The 20,460-nt window shown below is 41.4% G+C and overlaps 1 protein-coding gene across 1 annotated transcript in view; it reads left to right on the top strand.

Annotated features, from left to right (window-relative positions):
- The window catches only part of DGKQ (diacylglycerol kinase theta), a 74,107-nt gene that overhangs the window by 14,966 nt on the left and 38,681 nt on the right, over positions 1–20,460 (top strand). Inside the window, exons 3-8 of the mRNA XM_035140449.2 lie at positions 7,839–7,938; positions 9,974–10,059; positions 10,483–10,608; positions 13,762–13,915; positions 19,605–19,673; positions 20,149–20,249. Of these exons, the coding sequence (XP_034996340.2) occupies positions 7,839–7,938; positions 9,974–10,059; positions 10,483–10,608; positions 13,762–13,915; positions 19,605–19,673; positions 20,149–20,249 (636 nt within the window). The remainder of the gene's footprint in view (positions 1–7,838; positions 7,939–9,973; positions 10,060–10,482; positions 10,609–13,761; positions 13,916–19,604; positions 19,674–20,148; positions 20,250–20,460) is intronic.

Raw genomic sequence — 20,460 nt, 5'->3', positions numbered from 1 at the left:
TAAACAAAGGTGTAGGTTGACATTTCAGTTTACGAATTCTGTTAACAACTAGAAGAGGTAATGAAATGCCTAGCAGTATTTATTCTGTCCCAAAGATCTGGGAAATTTGCAGCATTAAAATATCAGTTAGCAGAACTGAAACAAGGTAATACATTGTGTGACAACATGTGGTCAGTCTTGTGCAAGGATAAAAAATGGAAACTCCTATCTTGCAAGAGTTTGGGACATTTTAAAATAAATCTTCAAAATTGTTTTCAGTATTTCAGTCTGGCCTGAAATTTTCCCTGTTACTTTCGAAAATAAGGATTATTGTGACCATTGTTTTCTGGAACACAAACGAGATATCTGAAGCCTTTAGTTCTGTTCATAGAAATATAATCAAAGCAAATGCAGTTATGATAGTATCTACATGTAGGTGGCTGAATAGGGTGTAGATGGAATTGTACAACTTGTGAAGAACAGTTCTTTTAAGTTTAGAGATTTTATAAGATCTTCTAGACCAGGGGTAGCCAACTCTCAAGAGACTGCAATCTACTTGCAGAATTAAAAGTTGGCAGTGATCTACCCCTGGTTTTTTTTTTTGCTGTTCAGCTAAAAGTTGTTCAGCTTTTTTAAGGGAGGAGGAAAGCCCTGTTTTTTGGGGGGTTTCAGCTCACAGTTATTGAGCTTTTGGGGGGGGAGTTCTGCTTTTTGGGGGGGGTTAAAGGCAAGCGACCAAGGGGTAAAGTCACTCACAAGAAGATCGCTATGGATCAAAACAGCAATACAGAGAGAGCTCCGTCTTCCCTTCCAGAGATCATACAACAATGGAGGGCATGGCGAGGGGGTGTGGCAGGAGTCAGTTTTAGTGATGCTAAGGAAAGGGAGCCAGAGATCGGCCGCGATCTACCTAAACCTCGCGGGGATCTACCAGTAGATCACGCTTGACCTGTTGGCCATCCCTGTTCTAGACATATGAAGGTCTTTGTGATCATTGGCCATGCAAAATACCAGGTGTTCAGAGCCAAATTATGGAGAGTTGTTGTCAGGGTGACATAATAGCTCCCACCACCCCTTTTGAAAATACCCTAGAATCAAGAGGACCCTTACTTCCTGATATTCATATACAGTATACCTTTCAAGGTGAATACATGTCTACATTCTGGGACACAATGAAAAGGAGAAGGAGCAGACATTTTCTTATTGGATATTACTTTGACAACAGCTCCTCCAGGCAGAGAGGTGGGAAAAGGAGAGGATGTGGAATTGCATGTTTCTGCATCCCGTCTGTATGCAAATAGCTGCACTTTTAAGTTTAGATTTAGTATGTCATCCATAATATTGGTTCAAAGTCATGGCCAACAATGATTTCATTTTTTATTATGTCAATTTCATTATGATTCTTGTTGATGTTTGAAAAAGTTGAGGTCAGGAGAATACCCTTGAATTTATGTTGCCTCTGTAGCATGATACTTACTTTTTAAGCTTAAAACTACTGTCATACCTCGGTTAAGTACGCTTCGGTTTGAGTATTTTCAGTTTAAGTACTCCGCGGACCCGTCTGGAACGGATTAATCCACTTTCCATTACTTTCAATGGGAAAGTTCGCTTCAGGTTAAACCGAGGTACCGTACCACTGTATAGCAATCATAAGTGACATGGTTGCAGTTGAGTTTCCTTCATTTGCTACTGCAGAGAATGCTTTTTGATTTCTGTGCTTTATCCTCAGAAGCCTTTTCCTTCAAGCTAAAATAAGCAACCCGCTCTTGCGTGTGACTTTTAAGTCTTCAGCATTAAAAGGTGTCATGAAATGTTCAACTGCTTCTGTTAATTACAGGCTGCCTGATGGGCTTCGAAGTTAATATTCTGCTGTCCAAAAGCAGCCATATGGGACAGCTGTATTGTGTGTTGGCTACATGAAGCAAATATTCACTTTGGCTCTTAGCTTAAAAACATAACAGAAGGCTTAATGGTAGTTTATTCTATGTATGGGAAGCTTCTATTTTTGTCCCCTACCCTTCTTGCTGATTAAACAAAGTGGCTATTTGTGGAAAGTTCTAATATATGAAGGGTGTTAAAGATCTCTTCCTGCTGGATTCTTAGAGCATACTAATGTTATAAACCAGGAATTGCATTTTGAATACTTAAGGTAAAGGGAATCTGGCAAAGAGTCAGCTTCATCTGAATTTTTCGTTCGATGCTAAGCAAAATGGGGATTATCCTGGACTTAATGAAAATGTCACTTTAAAGCAGGACATGGAATTCAAGGTCAAATAAAGGCTCACAAAATAAGAAACATGGCATGAGTCAGATAAGTTCATGTGTCGACAATGTTCAAAGAGAAATTATGGCATTTGCATACTGTGACGAATCTTTGTTGCTTGAACTTGGTTACAAGCTGGGTGGAGTCCAAAATATATCAAACATTTTATGTGAGCAGCCTGTATTGTCTAGTACCTATTTTAGTTTAAACAAATGCATGTATAGTTCTCTTCAGGAAATTCTTTTTGAGTTCTGGTTGAACTCTAAAGCTTCTCACTACTTTATGTGTCATTTCATTTGGTCCTGATAAAAGTCTTTTGCTACTACCGGTATTGCTTTGACTTGCATGCAGTCTTGTTCAATACTTCTTCCTTGCATCTTTTCCATTATCCCATAGCTAAAGATCTTTTGTTGTCTTGTAAATTTGGCTTTTATCACCACAAAGTATACAAGGATAAGATAAGATGTAGGATTAATTTGTTTGCGTGCTTTGCTTACAGCAGCTATAGTTAAGCAAATCATCCTGTGCATGAGCTGCGCTTTAGGAGGGGGAAGCTAGTCAGTTTTTTTGCTCTGTTTGAAGCCTCCGGAGGAGCGTCATTGTGGCTCCCAGCCTCTATGTGTATGGGTACGCAAATGCGCATGGGGGTGTGCCAGGTGAAATACAGCGGTACCTCTACTTACGAATTTAATGCGTTCCGAACGCACATTTGTAAGTCGAAAAAAATTGTAAGTCGAATCCTATAGGAATGCATTGGGAGAAAAAAATCTTAAGTCGAAGCAACCCTATCAAAAATTCGTAAGTGGAAAAAATCCTATCTAAACCACATCCCAGATGGTGGACAGAGCTCCATTCGTAAGTAGAAAAAATCGTAAGTAGAGTTATTCGTAAGTAGAGGTACCACTGTAAAGCCTAGTTTCGCCCCGGCATATGCAGCCCTCGATCTTCCTCTAGCAGGAGATAGAACATAGGAAGCCACCTTGTAAGAATTGTGCTATATTGTAGGTTGAATTTGACCCAGGTGAAATAAAGCCTAGTTTCGCCCCGGCATATGCAGCCCTCGATCTTCCCCTAGCAGGACCTAGAACATAGGAAGCCACCTTGTAAGAATTGTGCTATATTGTAGGTTGAATTTGATTCTCCTCCTGCCTCCTGTGGGTGGCAACATGGCGCATATGAGGCCAAGGGGAGGTGATTCATTTTATATGTGTGGATTTCTGCAAAAATTGGAATTGTCTACTAACGAGCTCTCCGGTAACCGGGTGACGGGAAACTGGAGGCTCCAATTAGCCATCATTAGGACTCGTCTCTGGCACAACAGCCTATACGCCATATTGTAATTTGAGAAGACAAAGGATACAGATAGTCAAAACAACATTGCAAGATGTATGAGAATGGGATACAAAATGTATGGGAAAAAGTTCAAGAAGTGTTGACAGGAGTAAAAGAATACAAAAGATTTACAAAGTTATGGATTGAAACCCAGCAACAACTTCTCCCCACAGACAATTTTAAGACACAGGTTGAGGCTATAGATGACAAAAACGTTAAAGATTTAAAGGAGGAAGAACAAGAGGAGCAACAGAATTTGATCGAAGTGCAAGCGGTGAGAGAGGTTGCGCAGGACATACGTTATTATCGAGGAGCTTCAATGTGCGAAGAAGCCCAGGAACCGCTTCTCCCAGTGAGAGAGGGAGAGCAGGTTCTTGGTAAAAATAGCCAAGCTGTGACAATGAACAAAGATGTGATCTGGATTCGAACCTCCCTAGTGAGAGAAGGGAGGCAAGATCCAGGCGAAGGACAAGCTAAATGGGGGGGGGGCAGGAAGAAGGAAGATCTGGAATGGGGTTGGCAGAAGGGCTGCTGGAAAGAGGGGAGTGGGCTGGAGTGGTCGAGAGACGGAGTGGATTTATTGTTATGAGATACTGCAATTAAGGGACAGATCAAATGGTTTAGAATTGGAATGTATAAAGGAGCTGGTCGGGATATCCAGGGAAATGTCATCCGGGAGAAGGAGGGGGGATTTAGAAATTGAATTAGGCTAGAAGCGAGGTAATAGAATTGTCAGAATGGATAAGGTAGAATATTTTTTAGCGAAAATTAATAGGCTAAAGGAAATAATTATAGGGAATAAAGTGTTTGATAATTTGGATTAAAGGATTTTATTCAAGTCATTATTTTAAGATTTAAATTGATAGTTTTGGAATTGTATAAGTATGAAAATTGCTAATGGGATATAACAAGACTCAGGAAGGGAGGAACGGGGAAGTCGAAGTTATTACAAAGTTATTAAAATGAGATTGGTTTTTTTGTTTTGTTTTTTATGGAATTTTCCCCCAGTTTTTTGCTTTATTGTTTTTTTTTCTTTTTCTTTAAATTTCTTTTTTTCTGTGATATAATGCGATGTGATGATATGATGATCTGTAATTTCAAGCTGAAAAATCTTAAATATAATTTTAAAAACAAACAAACAAAAAACATGGCGCATATGAGAATATATGAGAGGCTTGGTTTGTGCCCCAAACCAGAATTGAATTATATCAAGACCACATCTTGATAAGTATTTTTCATCATGTGTTTATCTGTTCTAATTGCCTCCATTTTGGCCCTTGCTGAGCAAATTGTTTACTGTGTAAACAGTCAAATGCGATCCTCTTTTCAAGCTAGATTTGCATAGCTACTGCTGCTGACCTCAATGGATTTACTTGCTTTTGTTGATATTGGAGAAAAGTCGCTGCCTTGAAAGTGCTTAATCTCTAAAATGAAGGATGTCAGGTTTCTGGAAATTATTTCTACTAACCAGGATGTAGTTAGCTAAAACCCCAGATTGCGGGTGCTGTTTGGAATTGTAATGATATCCTGTGGTTTACGGCTTTTTGGGATTGCAAGCTGCTCAGTTGCTTCTGCTTCATTCTCCCCTGGTGCAAAGCAGGAACAGCAAACCAAACTTGTTGGTTCTTCCGAACTCAGGGCTGTGATTCCTCCCTCCCCCCCGCCCCGACAAACCGCAATCAAGAAGCCATTGTTGGTTCTTGGCTTGCTGCTTGTGGTTTTGTTTTAGGGGAATAAACCATGACTCTGGGTTTGGCCATAACAATAAGCCTTGAAACCTTGGCATCGATGCTCCCACTTGCACCTGGGGATGAGGGCAGCATGCACTGGTATGCTGTGTCCATAGCTGTCAAGTTCTCCCCTTTTTAAAGGGGGGAAATTCCCTTATGCTGAATAGGCTTCCTCGCGAGAAAAGGGAAAACTCGACACCTATGGCTGTGTCATATATTGGAGCTAGTATGACGTCTCATATGCGAATGAGGTCATTCTGTAGTTGCTGAAAAGGGTTCTGTGCATGCTCACAGGCATCTTTGTCAATATTTTGCATGTTCTAGGATTCTGAATAATTTTTAGGCTGGTGAGTCCTGGCTTCAATTCAGCCATGCATTGAATATAGCTTTTCCAAGGTAACAATTCACCATCTCCCTGGTGACTTTTGTTCCAGGCTGAGTGCCTTTCCAGCTGCCTTTGGTTTGGTACAGTATATTGTTTTTCTTTTGCAGTTGCGTGTGTCATTGTTCTAAGCCTATCAGTGTAATGAAGTCTTGCACAGCAAAGGGAAACCCCTACCAAAAACTCGAAACAGGAAGTTTAACTGCTGAAGATAGCTGAAAATAGAACAGGCATCCTTGTGCCACAAATAACTCTTAATGGTTCTATTATCTAGAGCTAAACTATGTGTTGTTTTTTATTTGTTTGTATTCATTCTCTCTCTCTCTCTCTCTCTCTCTCTCTCTCTCAAAAAAAAAATGCAGTTTCCCTTTCCTGCCGCCAGTATTGCATGTTGATTAGATAATGTGTTCAGTATAATAAAGGCACTTAGATGGCTTTAAAAGCATTTATAGAATCAGATTGCTATGCTGTGTTTTGCTAATTGATTTTAATGGCTCATATCAAGATCATATTCTAGAAAGGGCTTTCAATAATAAATGAGAAGCAAAAATTATACAGCTTTGTCAGGGTGGCTTGTGACATTACCCACATAGAATTAATGTAGCTAAAATGTCTATGGTGACTACTGTATTTAGAACAGGAATAATTGAGACTCTGTGTGGTGAGGACAGTATAATTACCGGTAGTCTCTGTTTCCTTAGTATCCTCTGTGGGGACGGGGAAGGGGAAGATGGGATTGGAGAGAGTAATTAAAATTGCATCTTTCCACCCACTTTCAGAAGCAGAAAATATATGCACAAAGTGGTTCCTTGGTGCATATCCACTTTAAGCCCTACACTGACACGGAGGCAAAGGAAGTGACTATTCCCTTTGATTGTTGGAAACCAGTCAGTAGAAATTGCGTCATTTGATAACGTAAAGAAGGGAGAACATTCCTTTTGCAATCTTTGTGTAACAGAGAAACTTTGTATGCCTGGGTCACTGGGTAAGAAATGACTGGCACTACATCATCCTTTATTCATCATCATCATCAACAACAACCTTTCCAAAGTTAAAGCCTTGCTCAAGGTAGTTTACAACGTGAAAAGATTTACATTACAAACATTACAAAAGTAGAACACATGAAAAAGTACACAACCTTTCCATAGGATCATAGGATCATAACATAGGATCATAACAGCAGCAACCCCACCAACAAAACTTCTAAACAATACCCCACCCCAAGAGTCAGTTCAGCAGGCTGAGCTTTTGTACCTGGAGTCAGTCAGGGCTCCTTCCCTCCCAGGCCAGGTAGAACAAGGCCTGCAAGACAGGGAGAAACTCTTCCAGAACTTGTAGTTAAGATTGATCCCTGTCATTGGAATATTGGCTTTCTTTCTAGCTTTGCTGCATTTTCGCCTGTGATTTATTTTTGTTTATGTAATTTTGTGCCTATATATATTTGCCTTTCTGGGATGCAGATCGCTATACCATGATGGTGTGAGTACCTAACTGACTGTCCTGTGTCCCTCCTAGGGATGTGGTTGGCAATCTCCTTATTGAAGTGTGATTAAGAAATTGTATAAATACAATTAATCTTTAAAATTGCTTGATTGGACTGCTGCTGACTCAATATTCTCATGGGAGATGTTAAAAAGGAAAAAGATTCTCACAGAGGGCCTTGGTTTCTGATTGGCATAAACTGAATACACATAAATTAAAATTCACCCAAGTTGCTCAGTGTTTTCTAGTTGCCTATATACACGGGTGGCACTGTGGGTTAAACCACTGAGCCTAGGGCTTGCCAATCAGAAGGTCGGCGGTTCGAATCCCTGTGACTGGGTGAGCTCCCGTTGCTCGGTCCCTGCTCCTGCCCACCTAGCAGTTCGAAAGCACATCAAAGTGCAAGTAGATAAATAGGTACCGCTCTGGCGGGAAGGTAAACGCCGTTTCCGTGCGCTGCTCTGGTTCGCCAGAAGTGGCTTAGTCATGCTGGCCACATGACCTGGAAGCTGTACGCCGGCTTCCTCGGCCAGTAAAGCGAGATGAGCACCGCAACCCCAAAGTCATCCGCGACTGGTCAGGGGTCCCTTTACCCTTTATACAGTTATGCTGCACCTGTAGATCTTAAGGGCACAGTATACAGTTAAAGCACACTTTGTTTCCTGTGCAGGTTCCAGTTGCACATTGTTTAGGACCTCCAGGACATTACAAGAGAAAGTTCTGTGCCGTGTGCAGAAAGCTTTTGGAGTCTCCAGCATTTCGCTGTGAAGGTAAGGCTGAACTGTAATGGATCATGGTGTTGTCAGCTTATTCTAATTTGTATCTTAACTGTCTGCCACCCTGGCACAAGCACAATATTTTTAAGATACTTCCTAGAATGATAAATGAGGACTTAAGTGTGAGGGATTGTAGAGGGTGGGGGGGGGGAATCCTGTTGATAAGCTGCATTTCTCTTCTCTCTCTCTCTCTCTCTCTCTCTCTCTCTCTCTCTCTCTCTCTCTCTCTCTCTCTCCCTCCCTCCCTCCCTCCCCCCTTTTCCTCAGCAGAGTTACTACCCTTGAAAAAATGTCGAGGCTGTGCTCTCATGGCATTTACCTGTTATTGATGTTGTATGGGAAATGGTGGTTTCGTAGGTTAATCTCAGTGTACAAATCTAATGTAATTTCATACAAAGCAGCCTTATACTGAGAGAGTTGTCCCATCTAACCCAATATCTGTCAGCTTCAATTGATGGTGGGCCTCCAAGGTCTTGAGCAGAGTTCTAACAAGGGCAAAAATTAGAGACAGGCCAGCTCCCCATGTCCAGGAGATCACCTGAGGGAAAGGCCATTGACACATAAAACAAACTAGGTAGATGAGCCAGCAGCAAGGCAGAGACTTGCCATTCAGGCAAATGTCCGGAAGTCCCTCCCAGATGTCTCTGTTAGTTAGAAGATGGAAGGACGTTATCTGTCACAAAAATCTCAGCGAAAACTACTTTAAAGAAAAAACTACTCTACATAGCATGTTCTGCTTCCCAAAGGTACAGGTTTGATGCATTACGGTAGTTACTGTGCTTTTTAGGGGGTAGTGATAAACATGGGGTTTGTGCTCCAAAATGATTTAAAACAATTGCAGAAATATGACATTGCTTGGAATCCATTGGACAGTATGGGATTTTGAGTGCAGTTAACTAGTGACATTAATTAGGAACCCAGGTTTTAGTATCAGTTCCTCATTTTGAGAGGGGGATTTGTGGTGCCAAAGGGGTTCAAACTATTGCAAAATTTTGGCACCGGTTTGGAACAGATCCCAAATTTTGGGGTTCCTATTTAATAAGATCTTTAAGATCCTTTAACTGGCAATTCTAGGAACTGGAGCTGAGATCTTTTGCATGCAAAGCATTTATTCGTGAAATTAGAAATTGGGTGGCTGTTGTTGTTTGTAACATGTAAATAGCAAGCATGCCTACCTCTTCTCCAGGTCAAGACCCCGGTGGTCTTCAGAGTAGTGTCTTAATGCTTTGGCCCTATTGTGGTTCTGGTCCACATTCGGCCTCTGCACTTGTTACTTTAAAGCCACCCACTTGGGTGGATTTAAATAAAATTAGGCAAATTCATGGAGGATAAGGCTATCAATGTCTGCTAGCCACAATTGCTGTGCTTTGCCTCCACAGCCACAAGCAGTGTGCTTCTGAATACCAATTGCTGGTACCTGCAGGAGGCAGGGCCGGCTCTAGGGAGAGCCCCGGTGGCGTGGGGTGGCAGGGCGCTGGGCCGGTAGGCCGGGCGCTGCGTGCGTGGCAAAGCCGCGCGGAAGCCATGCTGCGCCCTGCGAGGGCGGGGGCGCTGGAGCGATCTCCGCCCCTCAGCGCCAGGGCGCACGACCTGCTCAAGACTGCCCTGGCAGGAGGGGAGACTATTTTTTTGCTCAGGTCCTGCTTGTGATTTCGGCTGGTGGGTGCTTGTAAGAACAGGATGTTCGACTAGCTGTGGCATTGGCCTGATCCAGCAGGCTCTTCTTAGGTTCTTATGGTTCTGCTAATCGTGTACATCAGACATGTCAAATCTGCGGCCCTCCAGATGTTTTGGCCTACAACTCCCATGATCCCTAGCTAGCAGGACCAGTGGTTGGGGAAGATGGGAATTGTAGTCCAAAACATCTGGAGGGCCGCAGGTTTGACATGCCTGGTGTACGTGATGTTGCATCTTTACTATAATAATGAAGAAATATATATTAAAAGTAAAGTAGGAGATTAAAAATACAGATAAAAGCAAGAGTAAGGCAAACGAGAGGCAATTCCCCTTTCCTTCTGTTTACTCCTAGTTTGTGAGCTGCACGTGCATACAGATTGTGCTCCGTTTGCTTGTAGTGACTGTCGCCAGTGCCATCAAGATGGCAGTCAGGCTCATGTAAGTACGAAAGTTTTTGTTTAAACAACAGATGAAAGAAATCTGTTAGGAAAGCTTTGCTTCCAAGGGCCTAATGCATAGTTGAACTTTTCGTTACTTGCTTTGAGGACTCTGTCATTCAATGTTTGTTTTGGTTGATTTTTCTGGACTTTCTGATAGGTTAGATCAGGCATCCCCAAACTGCGGCCCTCCAGATGTTTTGGCCTACAACTCCCATGATCCCTAGCTAAAGGGACCAGTGGTTGGGGAAGATGGGAATTGTAGTCCAAAACATCTGGAGGGCCGAAGTTTGGGGATGCCTGGGCTAGATATTCAGATTTTCAGTGCAGCTAATTCAACTGCTTTACCAAGATTTTAAAGCCATTTAAAAGTCTGCAGTACATTTTTTTAAAATAATTGATTTATTTGTCACACTTTCTGTAGGATACATACCATCATCACTGGAGGGAGGGAAATCTTTCTTCAGGTGCACGTTGTAAGGTCTGCAGGAAAACGTGTGGCTCTTCAGAGGTTCTCTCGGGTATGAGATGTGAATGGTGTGGCGTTCTGGTACGTAAACAATATTTATTTGTCCCCCCCCCCCCAAATTTGATACCCTGGCATGTATCATCAGCCAGAATCCTCAAGGCAACTTAGAGTTTATCTGGAAGCCCATCACAGTATAGTATAAATGATAAAATAAAATAGAATGTTAATGTATTCTTTGTTTTAATTAAAGATGGTTGTTTTTAAATAATTTCATATGTGAAGTTTCCCTGTGCTCCAGAATGGACGAAGGGTGTGGTACAAAAAATCAGATAAGTAAATAAACTGAATAACAAAATAACTGAAATGTCCATAATACAGTGCATGTAGTCTGAAAAAATATCATGATAACTGTCATTATAATCTAATAAGTGGTCACTACTATATAAACATTTTTTAGAAAACCCATCCGGCTGTTTTTCTACTATCTTAAGAACTATCTAACAGGACAGTAAGTGTATTCTGGACATTGCAAATAAAATAACTCGGAAAATGAAAACTGCCTTTCTTTACTTTTCAAATACATTTTGTTTGTTTATACCCCAGGTGGGCGGGGTATAAATAATAAATTATTATTATTATTATTATTATTATTATTATTATTATTATTATTATTATTATGTTTGTTTGTTTCTGAACGGCAGCATTAAACTAAGAATGTACGCTACTGTGGAAATTCACTTTTAGGTGTAACAGTATGTGGAATTATTTTCGTAGCAACATACGTACTTGGCTTTAGATTACCCTTCCTTTGTTTTTGTGATTTGGTTTATATTTTAAACATCATATGAACATAGTTGTTTTCTACTGAAGCATATCATGCCCCTCTAGCCCAGCACGTCCTCTGACTTGGCTCTACATGCACCAGCGCTTCAGACAAAAGGTCTTTCCCAGTCTTGTTGCCTGACATCTTTTTAACTGGAAATGCCAGGGAGTGCACTTTGGACCTTTTGCAAGCATAGGATGTGTACTGCTACTCAGTTGTGTCTCTTCCCTATTGAAACCTCATGTTTCCATCTAAAATACTTGTATTGAGCTAGGGACAGGCTCAAGGCCAAGCAGTCTCTTTTTAAAGTCTGGGTCTGCCTCAGTCTTATATATAACACAAGGAGTGGGGTCTTACTGTGGGTGTTCTCCAAATCTGCAGTTTCCCTCTGCATCAGCCTTTCCCCACATCCCAGCATTTTCTCTCAGCTGGGATCACTTCCAGTGATGGGGCACTGGGAGACAACTTGGGGGCAGGGAGTGCGGTCAGGTTTCAGCACCCACCCACCCCCAATCCTGCTCTTCAAATCTGCCCTTGGTGATCCCAAACTTACATTAGGTTTGCGGGTATTTGTTTTGCTTATTCTTGCAAAGCCAGAAATCATCAAGGTGAAAAGGTATTAGGCACTGAATCTGAATACATCTAAACTTGTATTTTACTGTGCTTTGGAAAGCAACACTACTGGCAATCAGTAATAGTGCTTCCAGTGTGCCAGTGTGTTATATTTGCTACTCATTAAACTACACAGGTTACAGAACTATCTGTTTAACCAGGTTTTTATATACCAGTATATTAATAATATGGTTAATGAATATAGGGAGGAGAGAGGCTGTGATCATTGTACTTTGTGTTCAATTGTACTTTGTATTTCATTTCATTTCATTTGTAAATGAAAGCCAGGAGGGAAAACTAAATGAAGATACAGTGTTGCCTCGCAAGATGAATTTAATTCGTTCCGCGAGTCAATTTGTTTTGTGGAAAATTCGTCTTGCAAATCGCGGTTTCCCATAGGAATGCATTGAAAATTCTTTTTTTTTGCCCATAGAAACGCATTAATTAAATTTCCATGCATTCCTATGGGAAACCGCGATTTGCAAGACGAATTTTTCGCAAAACAAATTCGTCTTGCGAGTCACCATCAGATCGCATGATGCATTCGTCTTGCGAAAAATTCGTCTTGCAGGGCATTCGTCTTGCGAGGTACCACTGTAGTTTTTTAAAAAAACAAACAAAAGAAAAACTAGAAGAGCTTTTACTTATCTGTAAAATGGACTGTTCCCCAATTTGAAACGGCTCCCTGATTAATTTTACAGGAAATTGCTGATCCACACTCACATTTTCTGTGTGACCAAGCCTCTTCCATTCATTGAACTTCTGAGCACATAGAATATGAATATTTGAGCTCACATGGGATTAACTTTGCTTGTTGTTGTTTAGTCGTTTAGTCGTGTCCGACTCTTCATGACCCCATGGACCATAGCACGCCAGGCACTCCTGTCTTGCACTGCCTCCCGCAGTTTGGTCAAACTCATGTTCGTAGCTTCGAGAACACTGTCCAACCATCTTGTCCTCTGTCGTCCCCTTCTCCTAGTGCCCTCAATCTTTCCCAACATCAGGGTCTTTTCCAAGGATTCTTCTCTTCTCATGAGGCGGCCAAAGTATTGGAGCCTCAGCTTCAGGATCTGTCCTTCCAGGGAGCCCTCAGGGCTGATTTCCTTAAGAATGGATAGGTTTGATCTTCTAGCAGTCCATGGGACTCTCAAGAGTCTCCTCCAGCACCATAATTCAAAAGCATCAATTCTTCGGCGATCAGCCTTCTTTATGGTCCAGCTCTCACTTCCATACATCACTACTGGGAAAACCATAGCTTTAACTATACGGACCTTTGTAGGCAAGGTGATGTCTCTGCTTTTTAAGATGCTGTCTAGGTTTGTCATTGCTTTTCTCCCAAGAAGCAGGCGTCTTTTAATCTCATGACTGCTGTCACCATCTGCAGTGATCAAGGAGCCCAAGAAAGTAAAATCTCTCACTGCCTCCATTTCTTCCCCTTCTATTTGCCAGGAGGTGATGGGACCAGTGGCCATGATCTTGGTTTACTGATCTTTGCTTACTGATATTTAATATCTGTCTTCTGTGACTAAGGGGATATAAAATAACACAGACTTTTAAAGTGTTCATAATTATATACCATATGAAAGGGGATCCGAAAGAAGTATTAACTTTGTCAAAGGTTGCAATTTTTTTGGGGGGGGGCGCCCTTTATCTCTGCCATATGCGCATGCTGCCAGCCACAAACTATGGGTATAGATTAATTTAAATTGGGTGGTCAACAGCTGTCTAGGCTCAAAATTTACAGCTCTGAAATAGAAATTACATGACTTTACAAGAACCTGATGCTGTGTTTTCCATAGGCTCATGCTGCTTGCTATGTGATTGTACCTCCAGAATGTACATTTGGAAGACTAAGAAACATGATTCTTCCTCCAAACTGTGTGCACTTATGTTCTCGCAACTTCAGTAAAATGCACTGTTTTCGGATATCGGAAAGCTTACAGACGGAAGCAGGTAAAGTTCTGACTGCATAATATTAATCCATTGGTTTATTTAAAAATTTAGTGATTACTTTTTGTTTTTGTTAAAAGCCAAAATGCACAATTGTCAAAGGGGTCCTTGTTAAAAGGAGGAATGTCTGAGAACTGGGGTAGGAAACAAGCCCCTAAGACGCATTCAGTCCACCCATGTGCTTTCCTATCCTGTGTAGTTCTGGCAATCTGCCTGCAGGTGATGGTTCTGTGCCGGAAAGCGTTTCTGAGAGCTAAAGTCTTTGTGAGTCAGATTTGGGTTGAATAACATGTGATGTCCAGTTGCTTACGTAGGCTGCAAGCCTATGAACACTTACTTGGGAATACGTTTAATTGAACACAACAGGGCTTTCTTCTGAGCAGGCATGCATTGTGCTTTAAGAAGTCTTAGACATACTTGTTAAGAATTTACCATTTTAGGCTGCTATTTGCTCAACTAGAAATCTCTTGCTTCTTATATTTTTAAAAGCATGCTTGTTAGTTTCTTTACATCCCTGTCCCCCAATCAAATTACCTTTATTCAAGATTTTTCTTAGCTTAAAGTAGGAGCGTGCCTGGTTTAAAATATCAATACTTTTTCACATTTTGAAAATGTATTTGCTGTAGAAAATAAGTAGGAGATCTATAGCTTTAAGCAAGGTGTGTATTTTCCAACCGGGTTGGGAACTGTCAACCTGTGGGCCAGTATTGACCTGCCAGGGAGTCAAAGTTGGCTCATGACATCATTTCCAAGTCATGCCCTACCTACCCATCAGCTGGCATCACTCATAATGTCATCTGATGAGTGGGAGGACTAGGCCAAATCCTACTGTAGCTGTGCTCCTCTGTTCCTTGCAGGGAAGAAAGGTGCGCAGCCAAGTTTAACCCCCCACTCATCAACTGAACCTCAATTTTAGAAACAAATTTCTGTACATCAGGAGTCAGCAAACTTTTTCAGCAGGGGGCTGGTCCACTGTCCCTCAGACCTTGTGGAGGGCAGGACACACTCTCTCTCTCTCTCTCTCTCTCTCTCTCTCTCTCTCTCTCTCTCTCTCTCTCTCTATATATATATATATATATATATATATATATATATATTGGGGGGGGTGAACGAATTCCTGTGCCCCACAAATAACCCAGACATTCATTTTAAAGAAAAGCACACATTCTACTCATATAAAAACACCAAGCAGGCCCCACAAATAACCCAGAGATGCTCATGTAAAAACACGCTAATTCCCGGACCATCCACGGGCTGGATTTAGAAGGCGATTGGGCCAGATCCAGCCTCCGGGCCTTAGTTTGCTGACCCCTGTTGTACATAGTGCTTTAAAGTCCTGACTTTGGGACTTCAAAACGTGTTGCACCTTGGCTGCACCCATCTATCAAATTTGGCCCACAAGGCCATTCTTGATAAAGACTTAATGGCCCATGGAGTCAAAAAGGTTCCTCACTTTTCTTGTACAAAGTAAATGACTTTTGATTCATGGCTAAACTTGTGGGGATTGGTTTCTTTTGCAATGTGTGGGGAAGGTTTCTTGCTTTCATATACAACAAATCTGTAACAATGGAACACAAGGAAGGAGCATATTTTAGAGCTTACATTTTCTTCATCTTTTTGTCTTTGTGCTTACCCAGGTACAGGTAAATGTTCTGATACTGTACTAGGAAAAAACAACTTAAGAATGATGGCAAACCTTCTAGAAAAACAGCAAACTAAATCTATGCTGAGCCGAGGCAGTAAATAGACAGCATGTATAAATGTGTTTCCTTTGCCTTGGCTGTACTGAAAATACTTTGTTCAGTTTCTACCATAATATTTTACTGCCACCTAGAGTACATCCTGCATATATTTTTTCCCTCAGGTTCTCAAGAATATATTCATATTTCCCTATTTCCCCACAAAGCTAGGACTGTAACTATAATTGGCAGTGCAGATAGGTCTATCTGTGGCTTAATAAGCCATAATAGCTAAATGGAACCTCCATCTTCAGTGTTGAGCAGGATTTGGCCTTTGTCTTCATATTTCGTGTAGAAACTTCCAGAGCGATATGCCTGGCTGCTATTTGAAACTACTAGATGAGCCTTGGACAGTCCAACAAGTTGATTCTTACGTTCTTAAATTCTTTTGTTGCCTTGCATATCCTGCATGCTAGGTACAGTACTTTACAATCTATATATATATATATAAATGTAGAGGGTCCATGTTTGTACGGCCACACTTTTCTCCAAAACCGCTTGCCCGATCAGCCTCAAATTTGCCCACAACATCAGATGCGCATGTGGGAGTGTCTTTACCCACTTACATTGACCAGATGACACACCTAGCATAGGTAAAAACCCGGATTTATATAAAAAAATTGTGCCCTCCAGTGGACATCCAACAAACAAAGGGCAAACATACTCCCACAATCCCTCTTGCCCCGGAGACCACACCTCCAAAACAGGCCTTATTGCAGCAACAAGGCCGCAGGATAGCCCAGCCAGGATAGCTGACTATGCCACAGGCAAGAATCAACTGAATATGGGCCTTTTACAGGGCCCTGCCTTTGGGTAGGGTAAATGTGTTGGGACGGGGTGGGGGAATTTTACATAACACGTGTGGGTTGGGGAGTCAGGGTTGGGACAGGGCAAAATTTAACAGAACACGCGTATTGGGAAGAATGAGTGTGTGCAAAATGAAGGGGGACTCTGAAGGTGAGGGGACTCTGAAGGGAGACTCTGAAGGTCCATTTAACAGAAAAGGGTCCATTTAACACAAAAAGCCACAGCAACGCGTGGCATGGCCAGCTAGTCCATTATAAATGTGCTGCTTTAGTAAAGCACATTTTAAATCTTGCAACACTTAACGTGTCCTGGAGATAGGTAGGCTTCAGAGCCTTTGGAGAAGGTAATTCGTCAGGTTTTCATTAAACGTGATGTCAGTGGTCATGAATAAACTTGCTCAGATGCTTGCAAAGATTTACCGGTATTTTAAGCAAACAGGAAAGATGGGCAAATGTCTTTTAGTGTAACTAATGGTTTCAACCCTAATTTGCAGGGTCTCTGACGAGTCTTAGCTTAGGGTCTGTGAAGTGCTGCCTCCCTCTTAAATATGATTTAGGCTACAATTCTGAAATTCAGCTACTAGGCAGTAAGTCCCAGTGACCTCGGTGAGACTTCTGAGGAAACCTGTTTAGGATTACACTGTTAATGTTACTGTTTGGTTTTTAAGATCCCTGGTTCACATTAGCTGCGGTTAAGGCCAGTGCTGACATTTCCCTTGAGAACAGTGATGGGAGGAAGGAGCTTGCATTCTCGTCACTGGCTTCCAAGTGCTAATCTCTTGTATGTTTGTATTTTACAAAAAAATTCTCTAAGGCACAAATTGACCAAACAATCAATTGGGTAGTTTGTGTCACTCATCTAGAAAATGGCAAAAAACAAAATAAAAAGACTCAATTGTCTGTCCTTCAAAAATGTCTACCTGTGAGTAGAAATTGCTTGAAGTACTGTATTGAATTTGCAGAAATATACCTAAAGCTGTTATGTACAGGCAACCCTTGTTTTGCTCAAGGGTTACGTTCAGGCCTGCATAAAGCGTTCTGTCCTGCTCCACCCAGTTGTGCCTTTTGGGTGACATTTTTGGGTCGTTTCTGGAGTTGGCGTCATGCATATGTGCACAATTGCCCATCAATTGGACGCACGTAAATCGGTTGTTGCCTGTAGCAATCGTTCTCCACCAGAAATGCTAATGGTATTTTCTGGAAATTTTTTGAAAAGTGGCTTCTGGATCAAGTCAGTGCATGTAAAATCTCCCTCTGTTAGTGGACATTGCATCATGTGTCTATAAGCACGTAGGCTGGTGTAGCTGTGATGCTACAGATTACCCTTTTCTTTCTTTCGGCATATTCTTTTAAACTCGTTTGTGTTTCTGTTCTCTTTTGTCATGTTTTATCATGCCCTCAGATTTTCCGTGCTCAGGCATGGCTTGACAGAACAAGCAACATAAGCAACTGCTTTGGACTGCAATAGTTTTTTGAGAGGCACTAATGAAACATCTTGTGGCTGGAAAACTGTGTATAATACCAAGGTTGCAAGCCTGGGCTGCCATAGATTTTGAGGCACACCTCTCAGGACGTGTAGGGCAGTTGTCTGTGGCCATAAATTGTAGTGGAATGGCTATGGCAGTGTGTCTCTTAGGAAATTAGTAGGTGTTGAAGTAAGATAGCTGTGTTGTAAACAGATTATGGTGGGAAAGGAGTAATCTGCCATTCTTTTCAGATCAACCTAGCATGCTGCATAGCTTACAGTCACTACTTTTGCTTTTGCTGTTGTACACAATGCCCAGCAGCAAGATCAGGTTGGCTGCCAAGTGTATATTTATCAGGGAGCCAGAACCCCCCACCACCACCACCACCAACTCTGATAAGTGTGCCACTACAATGCATGTGTCTTCAAAGACCTGTTTTCGTATCCTCTTTTTGGAATATGCCTTAAACTAATGCAGGGGTTGGCAAGGTTTACCTTGTCTGGGCCGGTTCACTCCAGCAAAGATCCCTCTGTGGGCTGGATCGCGCGCACCCCAGCGATTTCTGGCACCGCGCAAGTGAGTCCCCGCCCCGCACTGCGTTGGTTTAGCACAGTGTGTGGGGACTCACCAAGTGGGCGGCTCGGTTCTGGGGTGGCTCGTGGGCCGGTTAAACCACCTGGGAAATTGAACCATTTTATTCTGATGCCCGCCCAGAGAATGAAACAGTGGATACTTTTACCCATGATAGCAAAACCAGAATCCAAGCCAAAGAAAGAAGTGAAATATATTTGCCATTGATTACCATTGGTATTATGGGATGGTTTATCCTCTACTTTTGTCTGTTAAAAAAGCATTTGCAGGTTAGGTCTTACCTTTTTCTGACTCGCAATAGGAAAGTGATAACCGCAGTTATCTTGCAAACATTACATCTTCACAAAAAAAAGTGAGGGTAATTTTAATTCTTTAAATGGAGACAAACTAAGCGTACACACACTTCATTTCCCACCTTTCCTCTAAGGAGTTAAAGGTGGCAAACATGGCTCACACCCTCTTGTAATAATAATAATAATAATAATTTTATTTTTATTATAAATAAAATAAAAAATTACTTTTTATACCCCATCCATTTATACCACTCTGGGCGGCTCCCAACAGAATATTATTAAAGCGACAAAACATCAAACATTAAAACTTCCCTAAACAGGGCTGCCTTCAGGTGTCTTCTAAAAGTCAGGTAGTTGTTTATTTCCTTGACATCTGATGGGAGGACGTTTCACAGGGAGCGTGACTACCGAGAAGGCCCTCTGCCTGGTTCCCTCTAACCTCACTTCTCGCAGGGAGGGAACTTCCAGAAGGCCCTCGGAGCTGGACCTCAGTGTCCGGGCTGAACGGTGGGAGTGGAGACACTCCTTTTATCCTCACAACAACCATGTGGGAATTTGAACCCTGGTTTTCCAGGGCTCATAAAAGTTCATATGTCAGCTTCATAAAAACAAGAATTCCATGCGGCTTTCCAGTATACGGCTGTAGAGAATGTACTGGTATATTTATTTATCATTGGGCATAATGATATAATGTGAGGATAATCTGATAGTATTGTTTTCATTGCAACACTTTATTTTAAAGGATGAACACCTTGTTTTTAAAGCCAAACCTTTAAAGGAGACTTTTCTTTTCACAGATGACGACGACGATGTTGACAGTTCAACACAGTTATCGCTAAAAGAGTCCCAGGTTTCCACAGACTCAAGTAAGTAGCATTTGTTACTAAGCAGAGAGTACTGTATCTGTTTGCAGCAAGATTTGTGCTAGGAGCATATGATGCCTTTTGTTGGTGTACAAAACATGGTACAGTCCAATTTTCAAGGAGTTGGCAGTAAAATGCAACAAGGCATAAGCAGCTGCTTGCAAATCCACTTACTGTAATCATCTCCTACTGTCATAACTGAGAACACATATGAACATTGCTAGTTTGTAAGCCTTCTTGTGCATTTCCTTTAACAGAAAGACAGGATAAACTTCACCTTAAAGACATCATTCCTCTTTCAGAGAAATAAAACAAGGTTCATGTGGAAGCTGGTAAATTTTGTTACACTGATGTAACCAATGTAAATACAATAGATTTCCAATGTAGCTGAAAGTTAAAACTCCCTGCAAATTGTCTCAGTGGTCTGGATGCAGTACACTACTTTGTATTAAATGCTAAAATATCATTTTCCTTTTAGGTAAACAGATCTTGAAAATATACGATGGGAATGATGCAGTAAAACGCAATCAGTTTCGGCTTATTACGGTCCCAAGGATTACAAAAAATGAAGAAGTTGTGGTAAGAGTGCCCGTTGCGTGCATTCTAAAATTGTATGGATTCTAAAATAGAAAAACTGAAAAATGTTAACTGTGTTTATATCTGACGCTGATCATTTCATCTTAGCTTTATTAGTAAATATTTTCTTTCAAAATAATAAGCAGTTCATCATAACGTTAAATACTTAGGTTTTTTGTAATTTTTTTTATTAAGGATTTTCTTGGGTTACAAA

The sequence above is a fragment of the Zootoca vivipara genome, chromosome 16 (assembly GCF_963506605.1).
Source record: "Zootoca vivipara chromosome 16, rZooViv1.1, whole genome shotgun sequence".
Taxonomy (NCBI): domain Eukaryota; kingdom Metazoa; phylum Chordata; class Lepidosauria; order Squamata; family Lacertidae; genus Zootoca; species Zootoca vivipara.
The sequence above is the reverse complement of the archived record's forward strand: the minus strand, read 5'-3'. Positions and strand labels throughout refer to the sequence as shown.